The 20,196-nt window shown below is 31.9% G+C and overlaps 1 protein-coding gene across 1 annotated transcript; it reads left to right on the plus strand.

Annotated features, from left to right (window-relative positions):
* The first annotated feature begins 1,464 nt into the window (after positions 1–1,464).
* Positions 1,465–9,762, plus strand: LOC143045758 (uncharacterized). Its single transcript, XM_076218486.1, has 3 exons — positions 1,465–1,747; positions 7,186–7,236; positions 9,223–9,762. Exons 1-3 carry the CDS (start codon positions 1,604–1,606, stop codon positions 9,397–9,399), a joined length of 372 nt encoding a protein of 123 aa, XP_076074601.1. The 5' UTR covers positions 1,465–1,603; the 3' UTR covers positions 9,400–9,762.
* The last annotated feature ends 10,434 nt before the right edge of the window (positions 9,763–20,196 follow it).

Below are 20,196 nucleotides of genomic sequence, written 5' to 3' on the forward strand. Positions count from 1 at the left end.
CCTTTTAATAAATTAGTTATTGATGGCAAATCTTTGATACTCTTGTAATATTTTATTAACACTTGTCCATCTCTGAAGGTTTAACTCTTGATGTCTTTTTTTGTATCGCTGGCTTACCATCTCTTTGACGTTATCTCCAAAAAAAATTTTTATACTAAATGTTCCTAATTTTGAATAAAAAATTATATGTTAATCTAACAAAACTGAATTAAATGAATGTACAACGACGTGAAATTAAAAAAAAATAATGTCAAGATAACAACCTGGAAAACATATTTAGTTCACTATAAACATTTACATACTAACATATTTCGTTCTTTAAAGTTTTTACACTGATCTCTTTCACTATGCAATCAAGGTTATTAGGGAAGCGAAAGATACCAAAGGGACATCTTAACGTATAATTCGAAAATATACTGACAACGCAATGGCGAAAAAAGATAAACTGATAAACAACATTACACAAAACACAACATAGAAAACATAAGACTGAGAAAGACGAACCACAAAAAAACAAGGGTGATTTCAGTGAGCAGATTCTGCGCCACATGTGGCACCCGTCGTGTTGCTTATGTCATTACAAACCCGGTGATTAGTATAATTCAGTAGGTCACATTCGAAGAAAGGGGACCGGATTGAAGTTACAACAATTTGAACATAGCCATCGTCATCAGTGGAAAAGATATTCCATAACGATCAACCAACTCGTTATGTCGTCCGTAAAATATACGAAAATAGCTACATTGTCTATCAAAGAAATAATGTTAAGAAATACAAGCCGTATAATTATAAATATGGTATCAACTGGGAGATTTAAACTCCGTTTGTAGGCGCTGCAATGTGTGTCACTACAAAGGGAATCCATGTCTTTGCAGCAACTTCCTCATTAAACCAACTTATATACGGACATGTATGTAATATATAATAAAGAGATGAAATTGAATGAGAATAGGATTATTAATACAGTTACATAAATCTATCTTGAAAATCCTAAGAAACGTTATCTGTTATTTTAGATCATCATGATTTAAATGAACAAACACATTAACATTTGGAGGGAAAATCAAATGCATGTGCATTCCAGAAATGTAGTGTATGAATGCCAGGTTTAAATAATAGAACGAATGTATATTATACATACTTAATTATATTTTACGTACAAAGTTAAACGATTTAAATGGCCATAAATGTTTGATAAGAATCGATATGTAACACATTTTATATAGCAATTTGCTTATTCTTTCTTTTTGAATCATTGATAGATAAATTTAATACTTTTTTTCATATTCAATGACATTCAAATTTATCAGTCTATGTTTCGGCTTGTTAAAGTGAAGGGCCATATACTTTTTTATCCATTTCGGTTACTAAGCCCCACAGGTCGCGTGGTTCGACTTGATTTGGTATACATTGTATTATTTATAATGTATATATTAGGTTAATTATACGCGTTGAACAAACAATAAATTATTAATCCGACCAGACGGTTTAGACTTAACAACGGATTGACATGTAAAGCAGTTAGTTGCCTTGCGGGACGGTAGGATTTTCTTTCCATTATCAACTGGCTGCTTAAAGGAAAGACAAAAGAAAAAGAGACAAAATGGCAAATGCAAGAATGAACGAATCATCTGATGCTTCGAGTAGCGTGAACGTCCCTGCTGTTAGTGTGAAAAAGTCTGCCCCACATCCGGAGGAATGGACATTACCTCACGAACACAGTATGGAGAAAAGAGAAAAATTTGAGGTAAGTGTTTCATCAGAAACATTTCTCAAATATCAATAATCATATATAAAATGCCCATATTTTCTAATGTCTAATATTGCAATTCACGATATTTTTTAATGGATTATTTTGGGGGTGGGATGGGTGGGGGATTTTTTTCAATGGACCGGCTTTCGGTAAGTTACCCATCCTTATTCCCCATCCCTAATCCCTATATATCGTTTGTTGTAACGAGGAAGTATTATAGCTAGACAAATACTTGCATATCAGGATTGATATTATGTATGGTATATATAGAAATTGCTTGGGCAATAATCAAGGATACTAGCTTTTTAATCCAGTTTCTAAACGCTCCACTCCACAATCCCCCCTCACCCCCCCCCCCCCCCAAAAAAAAATAATTAAAAAATAAAATATGAATCGGAAAACGAGCAGAATATAAAGGGGGAGGGTAAGTCAATTGTTCAATTCAACTGAATGTTGTATATACGTCTTGCATCACACATACAAATATACAATAAAATAATCATAAAAGATACATTTCTTTATACAAAAGCCAATATGTATAGATCTAAAATAAGATTTTACCATTGAAAAATCCAAACAATCTGATTGCTACAGAATACATGAAATAACACAAATAAACAATAAACATTTTGTTCTTCTTCTTTTAAATGCTAGATAACAAACATCCCTCAAATTGGCAAAAATATCAATTGAGAAAAGTTAAAAAGAATAAAAGAAATGCTGCTTGCCTCTATTATGTTCGTTCAAATATTAGGGTTTACTAAAAAGAAAGAAGGTATACATGTAAAAACGAACAGTTCATACACAATGCTTATGATATGAGAGACAATCATAACAAATTAAAAAAAAAATGTTTATAGATATTAAACATTTAAGCAAATATTCTAAATTTATCTTGCAAGATTCGCGAAAAAAAAAATACCGATCATAGGAGACAGTGAAAGTGGTGAAATGGATACAAAGATTATGGAGAAAGAAGGCAGACTTATTTTTACATCGCGATGACCTTGAGGTCATTTTGATGTATTGCTATCGCCTAGATTTCCATTAATGCATAAATTATGTAAATTAGTTTTGTGATTTTAACCGATCTATAAACATGATAAATACGCGCACAAACTAGTGCACAATAACATTCCTTATTGTTTGATATAAATACATCTCTTCAATGAATACTGATAACAATATTTTTTCAAATTGCAAGTAAAACAACAATATAGTTTTCCATTTATTCATTTGCATTTGTAACGGCAATGGCTTAAGAAATAATTCATGGAAGCCATAGATTGTTGGAAATTTACACATGGCCTGGGCCGTGATATTCAAATTTTATCCTGAGCGTTAGCGAGGGATAAAATTAACGAATATCACGGCCCAGGCCATGTGTAAATTTCCAACAATCTATGGCTTCCATGAATTATTTCGATTCTAATAGGACAAATACGGTCATTAAAAAACTGAAGCGAGAGTGGGTATGCTGTGTGTGTGGCTTTTTTTTTTTATTCCCCGTTAGATAAAGCTCAAGCATTCTAATAAATATATAGCTTGCATGTATTATTTCATGAATAACCGCTAAAAAAAATCTGTTTAATTCTTTTAATTCTCCAACCAAACATTTGCCATTTTTAATTTACATGTTTTTCTCGTAAGCTACTGTCAAATCAAAAGTTGACATTTCGTAACTAAGGAGCCGCCATGTTGACTTGCTGAATTCAGTAAATATGCTAATAATGCAATACAATAGAAAATTAAACAAAACCTACATCAAAAATCAATTTAAATACAATATTATACGAAGTTGGATGGCCCACGTAACAGAAAACTTCCAACTCTAGCGTTTTCATTGTATGACGTCCATGTTTTGGAATGACTTATGTGCGCCAAAATCAGTAATAGACTTTCGCGGAATTTTAATTTATTTTTATTTTGTTGATTTCTTCGAGCTCTTGTGCATTAATTCCTTTTATAATGCATCCGAATAAAAATACAAGTTATTTTCTTTTTTTAATTGAAATGTTTAAAACAATAAAATCGGCAAAGGGTTTGCAAATAGGTTCCAATACATGTGGATTTACGTGGGAAGTATATTGTAACAGCCATTATTATGTATATCTCTGAGCCTGCGCTAAGTATAGATATATCGAGAATTTTATCACGGTGTTGTTTACAAAGCGAAAGAAGCACGTCATATTAGAAATTAATATAATATATAACAAAAAATCAGTGTATATAAAAATGAAGATGTGGTATGATTGCCAATGAAACAACTGTCCACAAGAGACCAAAATTACACAGACATTAACAACTATAGGTCACAGTACGGCCTTCAACAATGAGCAAAGCCCATACCGCATAGTCAGCTATAAAAGGCCCCGATACTGATTTTGTATCACTACAACATAATAGTTATTACGGTGAAGTTGAATTTCCTGTCATCCACACACGAACTTGTCTCAGAAAAAAATAATTCTCTGTACATTAATCTCAGTTTCAGGTAAAGAGATATGTGATTTTTTTCTGAGACAAGTGCTTTTGACCATCCACAAGAACTTGTGGTCATCCGATGTTCAGTACTTTGATTTATAATTTTTTATTGCTTTAATTTGAACTAGTTTTTAGTTACTGGGAGTAATTTTGTGTTTTTTGTCTTTGTTACCGTAGCTGTTTTTTTCTTCTTAAAGTCGGCTATAAAAGGCACCGACATGAAAAAAATGAAGCAATTCATTATTATCAACAAAATAAAACACTCAAATGATACCAAAACATTGATGTTGATGTTGTAAAAAATATTTACCTCCGTTTCATAAGACAAAATCTCATGACAACTTTGGATAAGCTCCCTTTAACGAGACAAAATTTCATTGAACATTATCAATGTCCTCATGAATTTTTGTCATGAATGGAAACAAAATATGATGATATGTAATCGTGAAATATAGGGGACAACGTTTAATAGGATGACATTTTGCTCAAAACAATTTCCAACTGATTTTTATTCTTATGTTGTTCTGTTGTATCATATTGTCTCGGGCTTTTTTTTTTTGGGGGGGGGGGGGGGGGGGATGGGGTGATGTGTGCTTACACACATGTGTAGCACTGTCACATTATGTGTGTACCTGTCACAAGTCAGGAACATGTAATTCAGGGGTTGTCGTTATTCGATGTCTATTATATCTGTTTTTGTTTGTTTGTTGTTTTGTCATCAACATGCCTTTAGTTTTTTAATTTTGTTACATGTTGTCATGTCAGGGCCTTTTAAAACTGACTTTACAGTATTCATCTTGTTCCTCGGTTCTATTCTTAATTTAAACAATCTTATGAATACTGATTGAATAAGGTTTATATCTCGCTGGTATACAAATAAGAAGATGTGGTATTATTACCATTGCTTCAATTCTTCACTTTAGAGACCGAACGACGTAACAGATTATCAACTACATTGTTTATGTCACTGAACAGCCTTCAACGATGAGCATGAACAATAATGAAGCTATAATAGGGCTCGAAATGACTGATGTGAAACAATTAAAACTAGAAAACCAATGGCTTGATTTATGTACAAAACAATAAACGAAAAACAAATATGATATACAGCAATAAACGACAACAATATCACAGGATCCACTGACTTAGGACAGACACATACATAAAGAATGTGTCGAGGTTAAAACATGCTTGAGGGCACACCAACCCTCCCTAACCTGGGACAGTGGTGTAACATCACATCATAAGAACAAACTATAACAGATCAGTTGAAAAGTGCTAAACCCTTCAGGTCGATACAAAGTACAAGTGTTAGATTGTGCATGGAGTCGCATTTTAAAATGAATTATTTCAAATTCTAAACGTTATATAATATTTTATTCTATTATATAAATGGAAAAATATAATCCAGTTTTGACAGTTATTCAAAGGTAAAATCAATAAAGATAAATGGGTTTAAAACAGGATATTGCTTAAAACTTTTCCATTGATTTATCTCAAAGTAATTTGTTCTTCTTTACAAGTTAACGGTTAGGGTAACTCGGATAGATATAGAAGTCATTTGTTGTTATGAAAAATAGATCATGGTTAAAGAATTTTGTACAAGTCCATCGGCAAAACCTACCGATATATTAATGTCAATAAAATATTAATAAATTGACAGAGACTTTAAATACAATTGTTAAGTTATTGATATTGGTTGTTTTGTATGGTTCAAAGAACTCTAGTTTATTGCTTTGTTAAGTGATATAATATTCCCAGCTTTGTTTTAGCTAGGTATAATAATGGAGGCGGTGTATACTATTACAATTTCTATCCATATACAGTGTATATAACAAAACCAGTCTATTTAATACATTCCAAATCAGACCTATCAAAATACAATACAATAATATCACAGGACATCTTTTTTTTGTTTTATCGAGTTAATGATATTTTAGCGTTATAAAGCTATTTGCACATCATGAGTAAGTTATAGTTTTGATATGAATAAAAGGTGATGTTCTGGTCTGCGACAATAAAGAAGCAGCTCAGAAGTGGGGTTAACATAAGGTCTTAAACTAGAGTACCAATGCATATATATAAAAATAAATCTGGCCAGCGAAAAAAACACTTATTTTTTTTTATCGGTATAACATATTTTAAACATCAGGTGAAAGTATGAAAATACTACTTCTAAAACAATACCGCTATTGAAGCTGAAAAAAAAAGACCAGAGCACCCTTTTTTCTGATAAAGATATCATCCATTGCTTAAACATTAATATCGACTGCTTCAAATATTTGAGTGCATATTTAGGATAACAATTTAATGACATGAGCAGTGGTTAAAACACGATTTGTACAACGCCAAAGTATATTTGCATGAACCATTTTCAAGGCCTAAACAAGAAAATATGCCAATAGGACACCATGCCCCTCTCACACTACCAAATTTTCTCTTTTGTAATATAATAATCCAGTAACTGAATCTGGATATTCCGGTTTTTATATTTAAAAGTTCACATCTTAATGAACACGTGGAAGTTCGTATGTCGACCACGTCATTGAGGTTTGTTGTATCATTGGCAATCATATACAACAACTCCTTATTTTATATATGTTTACTAACTTACAATGTAATTGTCCATAAGGCATAACTTTTATGGAAAACTACCTTAAATAATAACTTGAACTTAATTCCGGAAATTGAGACTGACGAGTGCACAGACATACATTTGTTGTACTACCGGACGAACAACAAGACAAAAAATACATGTCACCTTCTAAAGTATAAATATAAATAACGACGTTGGAGCAAGATTTGAAACTTCGGCAAATATGAGATCATATATATTCTGTCACTTAAAATACTCAACATAGAAATTTTCAAAAACGCATGCTGCATACATGTATATCGAAAAAAAGAGAAACATAAAGTATTAATTTTTTTTTTATATATAATTGTAGAACTGGAGAATGGACCTACAAACCCAAATAGCTGGTGTTGCGATCAATTTGGTAAGTGGATAATACAAATCAAGAAAATGATGAATATAATAAAAACTGAAAATTCAGAAGTCGATATGAAACAATGGACAATTATATATTACAATACAGACAATTGAAGAAGATACTGAACGGAATATTAGTATTTAAAATGATGAAAATGATGGTACCACAATGGAGACAAAATCATTTAAACGGCCCAACTTTCAAGAAACTACCGACAGGAAATAACATGTTTTGATACCAAACATTCATTTTGCCAGTCATGTATTGTCAACATAATTGTTCTATTTGGCTGTCTCACTAGAACATTTACTTTTCTAAAATAAATATAAGTTATGCATACTAGCAGAAGTCCATTACTAGTCTATTAATGGACTTCTGATACTGGTAAATAAAGTCTCTTATGGCAAAGAACATTTTGTAGCTTTACACGCTGTATATACACCTCGGGCCGTGTCAATGAAAGTATCCTAGGATATGTCCTAAGATATGTCTTAGGACATTATTTAGGATGGTCTTAGGACGTGTCTGAGACATGTCTTAGGATGTAAAACAAAGCTGTCTTAGGACAGTCCTAACTACGATGGTCCTAGGACCATCTAACACATTTATTTAATTGAAAAATATGTAGAGATTTCTATGTCATAGATTTAATGGTATGTTAGTATCTACTCTTATATGGAAACAATTAACGCAAAGTAAAAGTTAAAGTTTTAACGTAATACTAATAAATACGTTATTAAATATGATAAAAGATATAAATGAATTTGATACGAAAACAAAAGTAAATAGTCACAAAACTTTGTTAAATGCGATATTCGTGCTGCAATTTTAGTACATAGAATGAAATTCAAAACAGTGTGGCTGTGGCCATTGATTGACTCATTAAATTCATCCATTGTCTGTAACGACCACTGTTTACGACGTACCTACGATAGACATTTAAACTGTGGGGTCACCAAAGGTTTCTCAACGCCTTTAATTATAAAATAATTCGAAAAATTAATCAGGAATAACCTTTATGTTTTGATTTATATAATTGATATAAATCAAAACATCGTGTTATTTCTGATTAATTTTTCGAATTACTTTATTAAGGTGTTGAGAACCTTTGGTGACCCCATAGTTTATGTGTCTTTAAAAAGTACATAGTGAGCAGTGATCGTTACATACAAACGTTCACCTAAATTGTCCCAGTCAATGGATGAATTTAATGTGTCAATCAATGGCCACAGCCACACTGTTTTGAATTTCATTCTAAACTAGTTTTGTACTTAGGTCCACTCGATTTCATTACATGTACCGAATCAGGATAAGTTAAAAAAAAAAAAGAAGTCATTTTTTTACCATATTTGAATTAATACTGCACCGTTTTGGTTAGTCGCAAAATATGTTGCTTATAATGATAGTATTTTTTTGGTTTCAAAATAAACAGCACGAAGTAATTTAATGTAATACAATTGAATCTTTAACACATATTGAAAATATTTTGATTTATTAATTCAATTCTAATAACAGTATGATAGTTTAATATTGTATTAGTATTTTTAGTATTGAGTTTGTGCTATATTTGTTGTTTTTATTACGTTTTAGGACATTGTAACCTTTAGGACTATCCTAAGACACCTATTTTTATATCCTATCTTTAGGACCAAATTTAGGAAATATCTTATTTTTTGAGACTTTCGTTAACCTGACTTAGGACTAAGACGTGTCCTAAGACCATCATAAGACCATCCTAAGACATGTCCTAGTCCTAGGACAGCTTCGTTGACACGGTCCATGGTTATTGTTGCTCTCTATATTGTCCATTATTTATGGGCGAAAATGTAAACTTTTTTTTAATGTATTACAAACATAACTTCATTAAACAACAATTATTGGCAATAAATCTGTCGTGTACGTGCTGTCACTGTCCCGTCGAGCATCTTCATCTTTCCCCATGGCATGATAAAATAATGGTTGAATGTGTACGTTTTTTTCCTATCATTGCAGTCTAAATCTTTACGAGAATATCCTAATGAAGACGCTGGAGAGGGATTTGATTATTCCGATGAAATCATAAAGGCCAAATATGCAAAGGACGCCAGAATGTATGCACGCAAGATGGGCGAAACATTGAATTTAGGACTAGCCAGAGTACCTGTCATGGCAAATAAGGACAAATATTGAACTATGGAGGAGAAATAGTTGCAAAGTAAAGGTGCTAAAGTATCCGTCTTTTCTAAACAGATGTAAAACCAATACATAATACCTTTGTTTGGTTGGATAAGAAGAATGTTCTGTATTTGAAGGATGATCAAATATGTATATTTATTCTCACAAAAAAGTCACAGCATTTTACTGCATTTTTGTTGTTGAGTGTTTTAGATTGTATTTAGGTTTAGGTATTTATATTATCAAATTGATATTGAGTCACAACTATGCAAAGTGTATTTTGTGTTTATGTTGTATTTTGAAGTGATGTATATACGATGTCGAAATATTTATTTTCACTCATGTCTTTCATTAAAACAGTATCAGATTTTGTTCAAATGAATTGTCTCATTTAATAAGGTGATGCCAATATTAAGTTTCTGTTATGTTTCTATGCATTTCTTTTTCCATGAATAAATTAATGAAATGGATTTTAGCAACTATATCTCATCGTACTGCTTTCAACAACGATTAAAACCCAAACCATAAAGTCAGAAAAAAATCCAAATAAAAAAACGTATTATTATGATTACGTACATCAATAAATAGGCACCAGACTTGTGAAAGTCACATATATATTGTTAGTGGGTTAAACGTTTTGTGTGAACACTCAATCCTCCCCTTACCTGGGAATCTGATGTAGCAGCACAACCTTAGAACAAATTTTGAAGTATACTTTGACATAGTGTGAATTATCATATTGGCACAATAGATAAAAAACCCACTAATTTAAGATACCTATGTGAATTACTGAAATAAAAGTTCTTGCAGTGACTGAAAAGCATGACGCAAGTCATTTTAAAACGTTTTAAAGTACATTGTCTACATGATATCGACAGGATGTAGGTCCAAAGATTTTCTTAAATGTATTGCATATCTAGTTATGTTTAGTACTGATTCAAACAATTTTCGCAGACCTTACTAGAATAATATAACACGTTATTATGATGATAAACAAGTCAGTTGGAATGTATTGTTTCAATCAAAGTGATTATGTTTTACAAATCCCGATATACCACTCTCTTAGACAGGAGGATGCTTGTATCTACGTTGGCCTTTTGTTTTCATGAAACAAAGAAGGACTAACTCTTTCGCTTTGTCTTTTAGTTTGGAATGGAGAATAATTGTGTAAATTGTAGAAAAGTCAAATGTTGAAAGATTTTTTTTAGTATCCACATCTGATCAACGCCGTCTCTAGAATATGTAGTTTAACAATAACTATGAAGTATGGGCTCTGATTGCCGATACAATTAAGTTAATAATTTAGAAAAGTTTGCGTGGAGCGCTTGATAGACCAACCATTTCAACGTTTTTTGTAAGGACACTTTTGAAATTTATGTAATCCAGACAGTGATGGAAGATCAAGCTCATCATATCTGGTTCAAATTCCAAATGAACAACGAAAAGACTTATGATTATCCGTGATTTCCTAATTTGGTAAGTGTCGTTGGGGTCTATGTTGAGTTTCCAACCAAATTGATACGTATTTCTTTTATCAAGGAGTTTATGTAATGTGATTTACACACAACAATGATGTTGTTGGGGGCTTTATCTGCGAGAAAAAAAACCCTACATATTTGTCCTGGAGGTAGGACAGGTGCTTTGCAACACTTGGGTCTTTATAGATTTAGGTTAAACCAATTGCCTAGCATTGCCCTTGACTAAATCCATCAGATACTGACGTTATTACCGGCCTTTGGATGCCACATTTCTTAAAGAAGTGTTAACGACAATGTTTAGGTTACCAGTAATAACGTGGCTAGTCGGGTTATATATGTTTGAGGATTATACCTGAAGATGTCAATGTTGGGATCCTGCAATATGCGTTTGTAATTAGAAATTTTTAATTGCAACTTGTTTAATATAGGTATATGAAATGATACGTACATATTGATCTATAAAATCGAGAGGTATTTTCGATGATTTATGATGAAGGATATTGTCCATGTTATTAGCATCGAACTCTTTATTGGCCAAAAAAAGTTTAAAAAAGGATCTATTCTCACATTTTTTATAGAGCAACTGATTTGAAAAATCCGAGTATATTGTCAAAAAACATTTAGTCTTCCTAATGCGAATAAAGGAACAAGCCAACAAGAAAAGGAGAAGTTTGATTAATTGCAAATTGTTTGTTGAAAATCTCGCCCATCAAGCGTAATGAAATCGTTTGAAACAAAAATGAAACATCTCGATGATATGAGTTTAAGAGAACTTTTTGTTCTAATCAGATTGTTTTTACGAAGTCTTGTTTTCCACTTCCCTTGAAACAAGACAGTTGTGTCTATGTTGGTTTTTCATCTTTTTAAATCAAATTTGAACTTAGTATCTTAATGTATCTTTACGATTAAAATGGTTAATGTTTGTGTACAGTAAGATATGATACAATAGGTCTGTCAGAATCAATAAATCGAAACAGACAAAACCCTGACCAAAATAAAGGGGAAACGCCGAAATACAAACATCTGGCCACCCATCATGGCATAGAAATCTAAAAATTTGAAAAACTCGAAAACAACTCAAACATATGGGTAATCTCATGTACTACTGTATCCGATGGAATGAACAGATACAACACTGCTGGCACTCTTGTTGTTCATGATATATCGAATTCGATGATGTCACAGTCGAAGACAAAAGGACGGGATGTAATCAAAGGAAATTCGAAAGTATCCATGGTCAACTTATGATATGGTATCCCATATTGTAAGTTAAGTGGAATGCATAGTCACCAAATTGAATTATTCTGCGAGAGAACTTCGTCTTTTAAGAGGAAGGAGAAGTCACATTTTTTTTTTTCATTTTTCTTGAGAAAACCTTGTATGCGATTTCTGTCTCATAAACGAACAAAGGAACAAACCGACAAGAAGAGGAGTCGGTTGGTTGCTTTAGTAATGTATTATTTTGTTGAACAGTGTGGCGTATTAAATTATAATCCTGGATACCTTTGATAACTATTTAGGCCAACATAACACTCTTTTTTATCAAAAAGAATGTGTCCATTGTACAAAGACTCAAACTATCATCTATGATGAGTAAACCGTGAAATTAGGGTAAAACCTCTATTTGGCATTAAAATACGAACATGTGTACTGAGTTTCAAGTTAATTGAACTTCAAATTCAGCACAAACTACCTAAACTAAAAACTATATCTTGAAGCGGGACAGACTAACGAATGGACGAACGAACGGACGCACAGACCGAAAAACATAATGCTTATAAATGGTGAATAAATTAAATGTATTGATTTGTCCTTACCTAAACAAAACAAAAATGTGTCTATGCTGGCCGTTCATTTTTATTAAACATGTTGGACTCATCAGTCCGTCTTGAAGTTCAGTCGGTTTGTCTTTGGTTGATAGTTGCCTCACAAGCAATCCTCCAACATCTCAAAATTTTACATATCTTGAAAGTTAAAGGTTTTTGTGATATTTCACGAGGAAAGATATACGCTCTATACCAGAATTATAAGCTTTTTTCAATTCCACCATCTGACAGTCTGTGTCGCAGCGAGAGCACATTTGGTCTAAATATAATCATCCTAAGACAGTAGACATATATTACAATAGATGTATATGTCTACTAACACATAGATTCAATCGTTGTCTAAAGCAATATTACAACTAGTATTCACACAAAAACATAAAATTAGTATGTCGTATTTTCTAAGATGGGTTTATTTTGTATACGTTTTTATAGTAATATTCAATTGAATCAAAATACTATATCAAAGATTATTTAACATGTGAATGATTTGCAACGAAAATGTTTTTTACGAATACACAGTATCTAAAGAGTCTATACACTCAATAACTTCGTAAGACATCGTTAATTTTAATCTTGCTAGGCATTTGTTCTTTTTTTTTAATATTCACACTATGCGCTAGTTTATTCCACAGACAGCTTTAACCATAGCGATCGCATTAATCTTAAGCAGACATTGCATAATTTAGACATTTTTTTTCTCTCAAAGACATTTTTTGTAAGACATATTGATAGCGCCAGTAGTCTTTGACAGTCGGCTTTGAATGTAGTAGCACACAACATTGGTACCATGCCTGTATTTTTCTGACGCAGTAATATATCAGAGTTAACTGATCGTAAATTCCTAAACTGTTTTTCTCTGCCACTTCTAAGAACATTTATCGTTCAATAATGTGGTGGGAATCTTGTTAAACATCTACCGTTTGTCATTTTACAATACACAAGACAGTTTTCTTCATATATGTAGTTATCATAAACCAATTATTCTTGATAATGTTTCCGTATACAGAAGAATTACACAAAACATTCGGCACAAATATTTCAAGATTTATTTCTTTGCTTAATAAGCGAGACATATTCTACCTCGTTATAGAGCGGTTAGCAATTCACACATGAACTCTACAAAAATTCTGAAAGTATAATAGAAATAAAAAAATTCAATATTGCGTTTAAAATCTCATTTGCGAGATTTTGTAGCTAGAATAGATACACATGGGATCGTCATTTATAACCGGTCTTGATAGGTTCTTGTGCGAATTGTTGGTAAGTTAATTTGATTTCAGTACTTTATAATGACACTACCGTAGCAGGAAATTATAAATCAAACAAATACTTAACAAAACTGACAGACAATTTTTGTCGCTATTGTGCCTTATTGAAATTTCCTATCTATATGATTTAACTTTTAAGTTCTCTCATAAGAGCGTATATATATTTGATGTAAAAATAAGGAGATGCGGTATGATAGCCGAGAACACTACCACTATCAAGGAAGTGATAGTAAGCAATTATAGACAACTACAAGGAGCAAGTCTATATACGTCATGTGCCTGCTATATTCGTATTTGTTATTGTTTATGATATTTTTGTTCAATCATAAGTTTTTGTGATTGAAAATCTTGGTAGTCTATAATAGACTTATATAATTACATTTGGATGTATACTTTTGGCATAATTATGTAATAAAATAACTGTCTCTTTGCCGATTATCCATTGTTTCCATTAATTTTCATTTGTATTACATGATAAAGTCACAATTAAAGGTTATTACATATTATTCTGCTGAACTGTAATTACATGGGAAGGGTGATGAAAAGTTAGTCTGAATACGTCACATACCTGTTACGTTAGTGGGTATAATTGTTTATGAAATGTTTGTTCAATTAGAAAGTTATTGTAATGGAAAATCTTAGTTGTCTATAATGTTAGTGTTTAAAGACTGTAATTACATCTAGATGTATACTTTTGGTATAATCATGTTATAAAATAACTGTCTCATTGCTGATTATCTAACATTTCCATTAATTTACAATTGTATTACATGTTAAAGCTATAATTAAAGGTTATAACATTGCATTCTGATGGTCCGAAATTACAGTGCTGGAACTAAGTTCGATTTATAATCATGTGTACCTTACATTAATATATATACTGTCATTTCTTATAAGAACTAAAATGATGATTTGCCCCCAGTTGACCATATACTTTTATAGTTGACTAGAAATACTTTCACTGACCACAGACAAACAACGATGATAATAGAAATAACTAGGAATAAAAAGTCGTATGATGTGGAATTCGGAATATTTTTTATAAAATTTTATTTTGTCATTCTAAATTATGTCAATTACCATAAGGTAAAAATTGAATTATTTAATGCTAAAAAGGCGCAAGCCAGGGCCGACCGTGCAAGGGCTGTATAGCCAGTCAAGGTCGTTAAAAACTTCCATTTGTTGTATTAAACATGGTAATTCAAATGATAAGATACAAAAACCTGCTCCACATGTGGTACCCGTCGATTTGTTCATACCAGGTGATTAGTCTAGTTCTGTAAGACATTTTAAGAGAATGACCAATACATTAACTTTGGTATTTATATGAAATAGTTTGAAGGAGAATCTGTTACAAATCTGACAATTGAAAGTGATTGAGAGACATGACATTTATGAAGTCTTGTTTTTATTTTTTTACAGCACTTGTTCGATATCGTTGGTGGAGGACTATCAGTCCACTAGGGTATTATAAGATCACTGGTCAAAGTAATTCAATACGGAAATTATTTATCATAAAACCTTTCTGAAATTCTTAAATTGTCCGTTTGGAAATTTGGAAATTACTGAGAAACTGCAGTTTCAATTCTCTCATGCAAAATTGCCCACAGATGGATTTGGCTATTGTTTTTAGTTTGTTTTTAGTCATATTTCTCGTCAACAGTTTTGGTTCAACGAAGGTATCATCAGCTCAATAGTCAATACTTCAGTAATGACATGATTAATAACAAGGCTCTCTCACATTATCCGTTTATGAATTGAGATATTAAGGTTTTCAAATCCTTCAGGCAACGTTGCCCTAAAATACATTTGGCTATAATTTGTAGGTATTTGTTTTGGTTACATACCTCCTTGACTGTTTTGGTTCTTATACATCATTAGCATTCAGATCTTCGAATTGGAGCTTTCATTTTTACAGTACCTGCACAATACCGCTTGCACTATTAGTCCGCAAGGGATCATCAGCTGAGAAGTCAGTATTTCAGTACTGACATGATTTATAGTTAACCTTTATTCATCGCTCAGTTATAAAATAACATGTTATTAAGTAACTAAGGTTTCAAATCATTTGACTAAGTTGTCCTTAGATGGATTTGCTATTATTTTTTTGTCATTTTGTTCTTCGGACGCAAGATATTCATAAAAGGTTGTTTTCAATTTTTAAACACCGGACCAATACCGTTTCCAATGGAATACCAGTCACCGAGAGTATCATCATCTCAGTAGTCAATACTTTAGAACTGTCATGATTTAAAACACACATTTATTCAATTATCTGTTTATGAATTTATAATGTTTTGAGAAATACAGGTTTCAGATCCTTCAGGTAAAGTTGTCCTTAGATATATTTGGTTATAATCAATGACTTTCAAATATTTGCCTTTGAACATTCTTGATTAAGGTTAAATCCAGAAAAAAAACCGCTTAGGACGCATGGAATTAATTGTTTTGTAATTCTTTTTACAGCACTGGGCCAATACCGCTGCTTGTTCACTCTCAGTCTCTTATATTACCATCATCTTAGCAGTCAGTACTGTCATGATTTATAAGACACCTTTCTTAAATTTTCCGTTTATAAAGGTATTTATTTTTAATACGAGACGAAAGTTTCAACTCCCTATGTCAAAGTTGACATTACAAAGATTTAGCTAAGATTTAAAGCTATTTTATGGTCGTCAAGCGCTTTAATATTTTCTTTTTTTTTTTCATCCATGGCTTTCAAATATTTGGATTTGAGCGTTCCTCATGTAGATAAATAATTAAAAATGCAGTGTACGCATAAAATGATTAAAAGTGTTGTTTTTACAGCACTGGATCGATGCAAGTGTTTGCGGACTGTCAGTCTTCACGATATTTTCATTTTATTGGTCAAAACGTCAGTACTGAACTGATATATAAAAATCTTTCTTGAACTATCCCATTTTATATTTATAAGTTGTTAAGAAATAATAAAAAAAAGATTGGCCTGTTATGTGAAGGTATTTGAATGTCATAAAGCTCTTTTAACTGTTTTGGTTCAAATGCATCTTTGGCACTCAAACATTCGCCTTTGAGCGTTCCTGATGAAGGTAAATCAAAAAGAGCGCTTGGCACGCATGACATTTGTTTAGTGTTGTTTATATACGTTACAGCACTGGGTCGATATCGCTCCCGGTTCTCGAGGGTATCATCAGCTCAGTTGTCAATTCTTCAGTGCTAGCATAATTCAGATATATTTATGATGTTCTTTCCATTGGCAATCTGAATTTTTCTGGTTGGGTAATGAGCTAGAAATAGAATTAATAGACACGGCTTCCTTTGCTCCATTTTTAGATTCATACCTCGAGTTTGATAAGACAGGTCATCATGGTACCAGAGTCTATTACAGACGATATGATTTTAGATTTGAAATTGTCAATTAATCTCACCTTAGTAGCAGTATACCAACTTCACATGTATATGGGATATACATTTCCAAACTCATTCTGTATTCAAGAGCATGCAGCTGCTATTCATACTTTGTAAAACGTCGCCGGTGTCTGAGCAGAATGTTCCAGAATAACCTGGGGTATGTCAAAGAACGTCTCGTTCATTTTCTAAAAAAAGTTTATCGTACCTTGCTGATAAATATTTGAATCATTTTCATAAAAAATACACGATGGTCTTAAATTATAGATTTTAGGTTCTGACGTAGTTTATTGTCTCAATAAGTTGGAATCCTCCAATGATTTCACCCTTTTAGTCTTTGTTAAATTTGCACTTTTCAAAAATTGTGCAGAATCTTTGTTTCAAATAAAGAAATACTAGGCATGAGTTAAGTTTTATCCTGTCCTATAGAAAAAATTAAAGTAAGATTTCATTGCACACAAGAAAACACGACTGTACCTCTATTTTGACATTATTATCTATGATGTCTATTTGTTTATCACACATCGTAATGTTGTCTTCTTGCTATTTTGCATTCTATAAATTAATATTCCTTCTATTCCTACAAACAAAGAAGTATATATGTTGGTATCAGGTGTTTTGTTGTTTTTGCAATTGAAATTTGATTGAAATACAGGTGAGTACAGGTAATCTGTAAATGATTATTTAATTCAAAATAATAAAAAGTTAAAAAAGAAGATGTATTGTAGAGAATATAAAATAGAACATTCCCCTCCCCAAAAGAAAACTTTCTGTTAAAAACTAGAAAAAAGTGTTTTAAAAAAGTATTAAACCCTCAATATGACTTTCATTTTAAAGTTTAATAGATACCTTTTTGGGGATATTATATTGGCGTTGAACTTTAATTTATTTTGACTATGTTCTTATCAACATAATGGATTTTATGCGACTGTCATATAATCGGGCGGTTTAGCTGGCTATCAAACCGGGCTGAATGCACCATTTTCTACATATATCTGCACTATTTCAGAAATATGACAGCTCTGATCCATTCGTTTGATGTGTTTTAGCGTTTGATTTTGCTATTTACCAGGGGCTTTCCGTTAAGAATTTTCCTCGGAGCTTGTTTTTTGGTTATTTTACTTTTTTTCCTCGGATCTTGTTTGTTTGTTATTTTACTTTTTATTACAAACCATTCTTAAATTGTCCGCTTATAGATTTAGAAATAATAACGGAACTAAGTTTCAATTTCTTTAGTTAAGCTTAAATTGATAAGGCTATTATTTCCAAGTTCTTTTTGGTTATTAAGCTCCTAAAGTATTACAGTTCTTATGGTTGTCGCAATGGCAATCAATCCACAGCTTCTTGTTGTTATATAATATATGAATAACAAGAATAGCCCTAAAACAATTGCCTGAGGAAGTGAAAACGTTAATTCCTTTCAATTAGTTTCCAAATTAATCATAGCTCATTTTGTTATATTTATATATATACCATTGACTTATCAAAAACCATGAAGTGCAAAACGAAACTGAATACTGTCCTTATGTTAGAGTGAGTAATTAATATAGCTAATTCATATTAGATCTAAGAAAAAGAAAATGACAAAATGATAAACAATTTATTCTACCAAGTGTATGTAACATAATCTTAGATATTTAACAATAGCTTTGTTTGGATAATTACCGTATAATCCCAATTCTCACTCTCATACCACGTAATTTTGCAAACATTGATTATTTTGTTGATATGTGCAGATTACATCCTGTCTTTTGTCCTAATTGCCAATTAGTGATAAAGCTGAAAAGTATGTTTTTTTTCTGAATTTATTCATAGAAGATTTTAGTTCTTTAGGTTAACTTAACCGAAGACACAAATAAAATCTTTTAATTATTCCAGAGATACGCCGTAATGCATACTTTAACAATATATAAATGTGATGCATTTGTCTACTCCTGTTTCGTAGTTGTATTATTAAATTCAGATAATGAATGTCTTAACTGGAAAAAAAGAGGCAAAATATACCAAGGGGACATTCAAAGATCGTAAATCGAATAAAAACTGCCCTTTTCGAATAAAAACTGTCAACGTCATAGAAAAACACGAAGAAAACATGACGAAAAAACAAACAGTCTGCAAAATAGAAAATAGAAGACTAAGCAACACAAACACCAGCCAAAAAAGAAACCAACTGTGGTGATATAAGGTGCTCCGGAATGGCAGTTTGTTGGAGATCTACATGTGACACCCGTCGTGTTGCTTTTGTCAGTACAAATCCGATGATCAGTCTCATTCAGTGATGATAAGACGGGATTGTGGTTATGACAGTCAGAACGTATTCGGATGACACATATATATTATGTCGATCAACAAGCTCGTAATATCGTCCGTTAAACTTTCCAGGGGGTAACAACGATCTGGCATTCTTTCTGTTCTTGTAATTATTAAATCAGCCAATGACATTTTAGACTTAAAATTTTTAAAGGTTAAAAACACAGAGCCAAACTGAGGTTTTTCAGATCCTTGTTGGCAAAGCATGGAGACAACATCTGTATTTTAAGCAGAAAATCAACCTAATCTCTGGGAACCATTGGTTCAATAGCTTCGTAATATCGTTTCAACTGCGAGGTTTATTCCATATTGAAGCTGTGTCTGAATAGCGTTGCTTAGTTTTATTTTTTTGTTTTACACAGTTTGATTTAGAAGAAAGGTCGACATAGTTAGACAGTGCAGTTAGTAACACAACTTCTATCATAATTCTATTTTTATATTCTTGTAATTGTTATAGTACATCAAATTGCAGAATTAATGACTATATATTGATTTATATCTATTTTTTTTTAAATTGACCTGTGGTGTTCCTTTTCGTGGCAT

The sequence above is a fragment of the Mytilus galloprovincialis genome, chromosome 9, assembly GCF_965363235.1.
Source record: "Mytilus galloprovincialis chromosome 9, xbMytGall1.hap1.1, whole genome shotgun sequence".
In the NCBI taxonomy this organism is placed as follows: domain Eukaryota; kingdom Metazoa; phylum Mollusca; class Bivalvia; order Mytilida; family Mytilidae; genus Mytilus; species Mytilus galloprovincialis.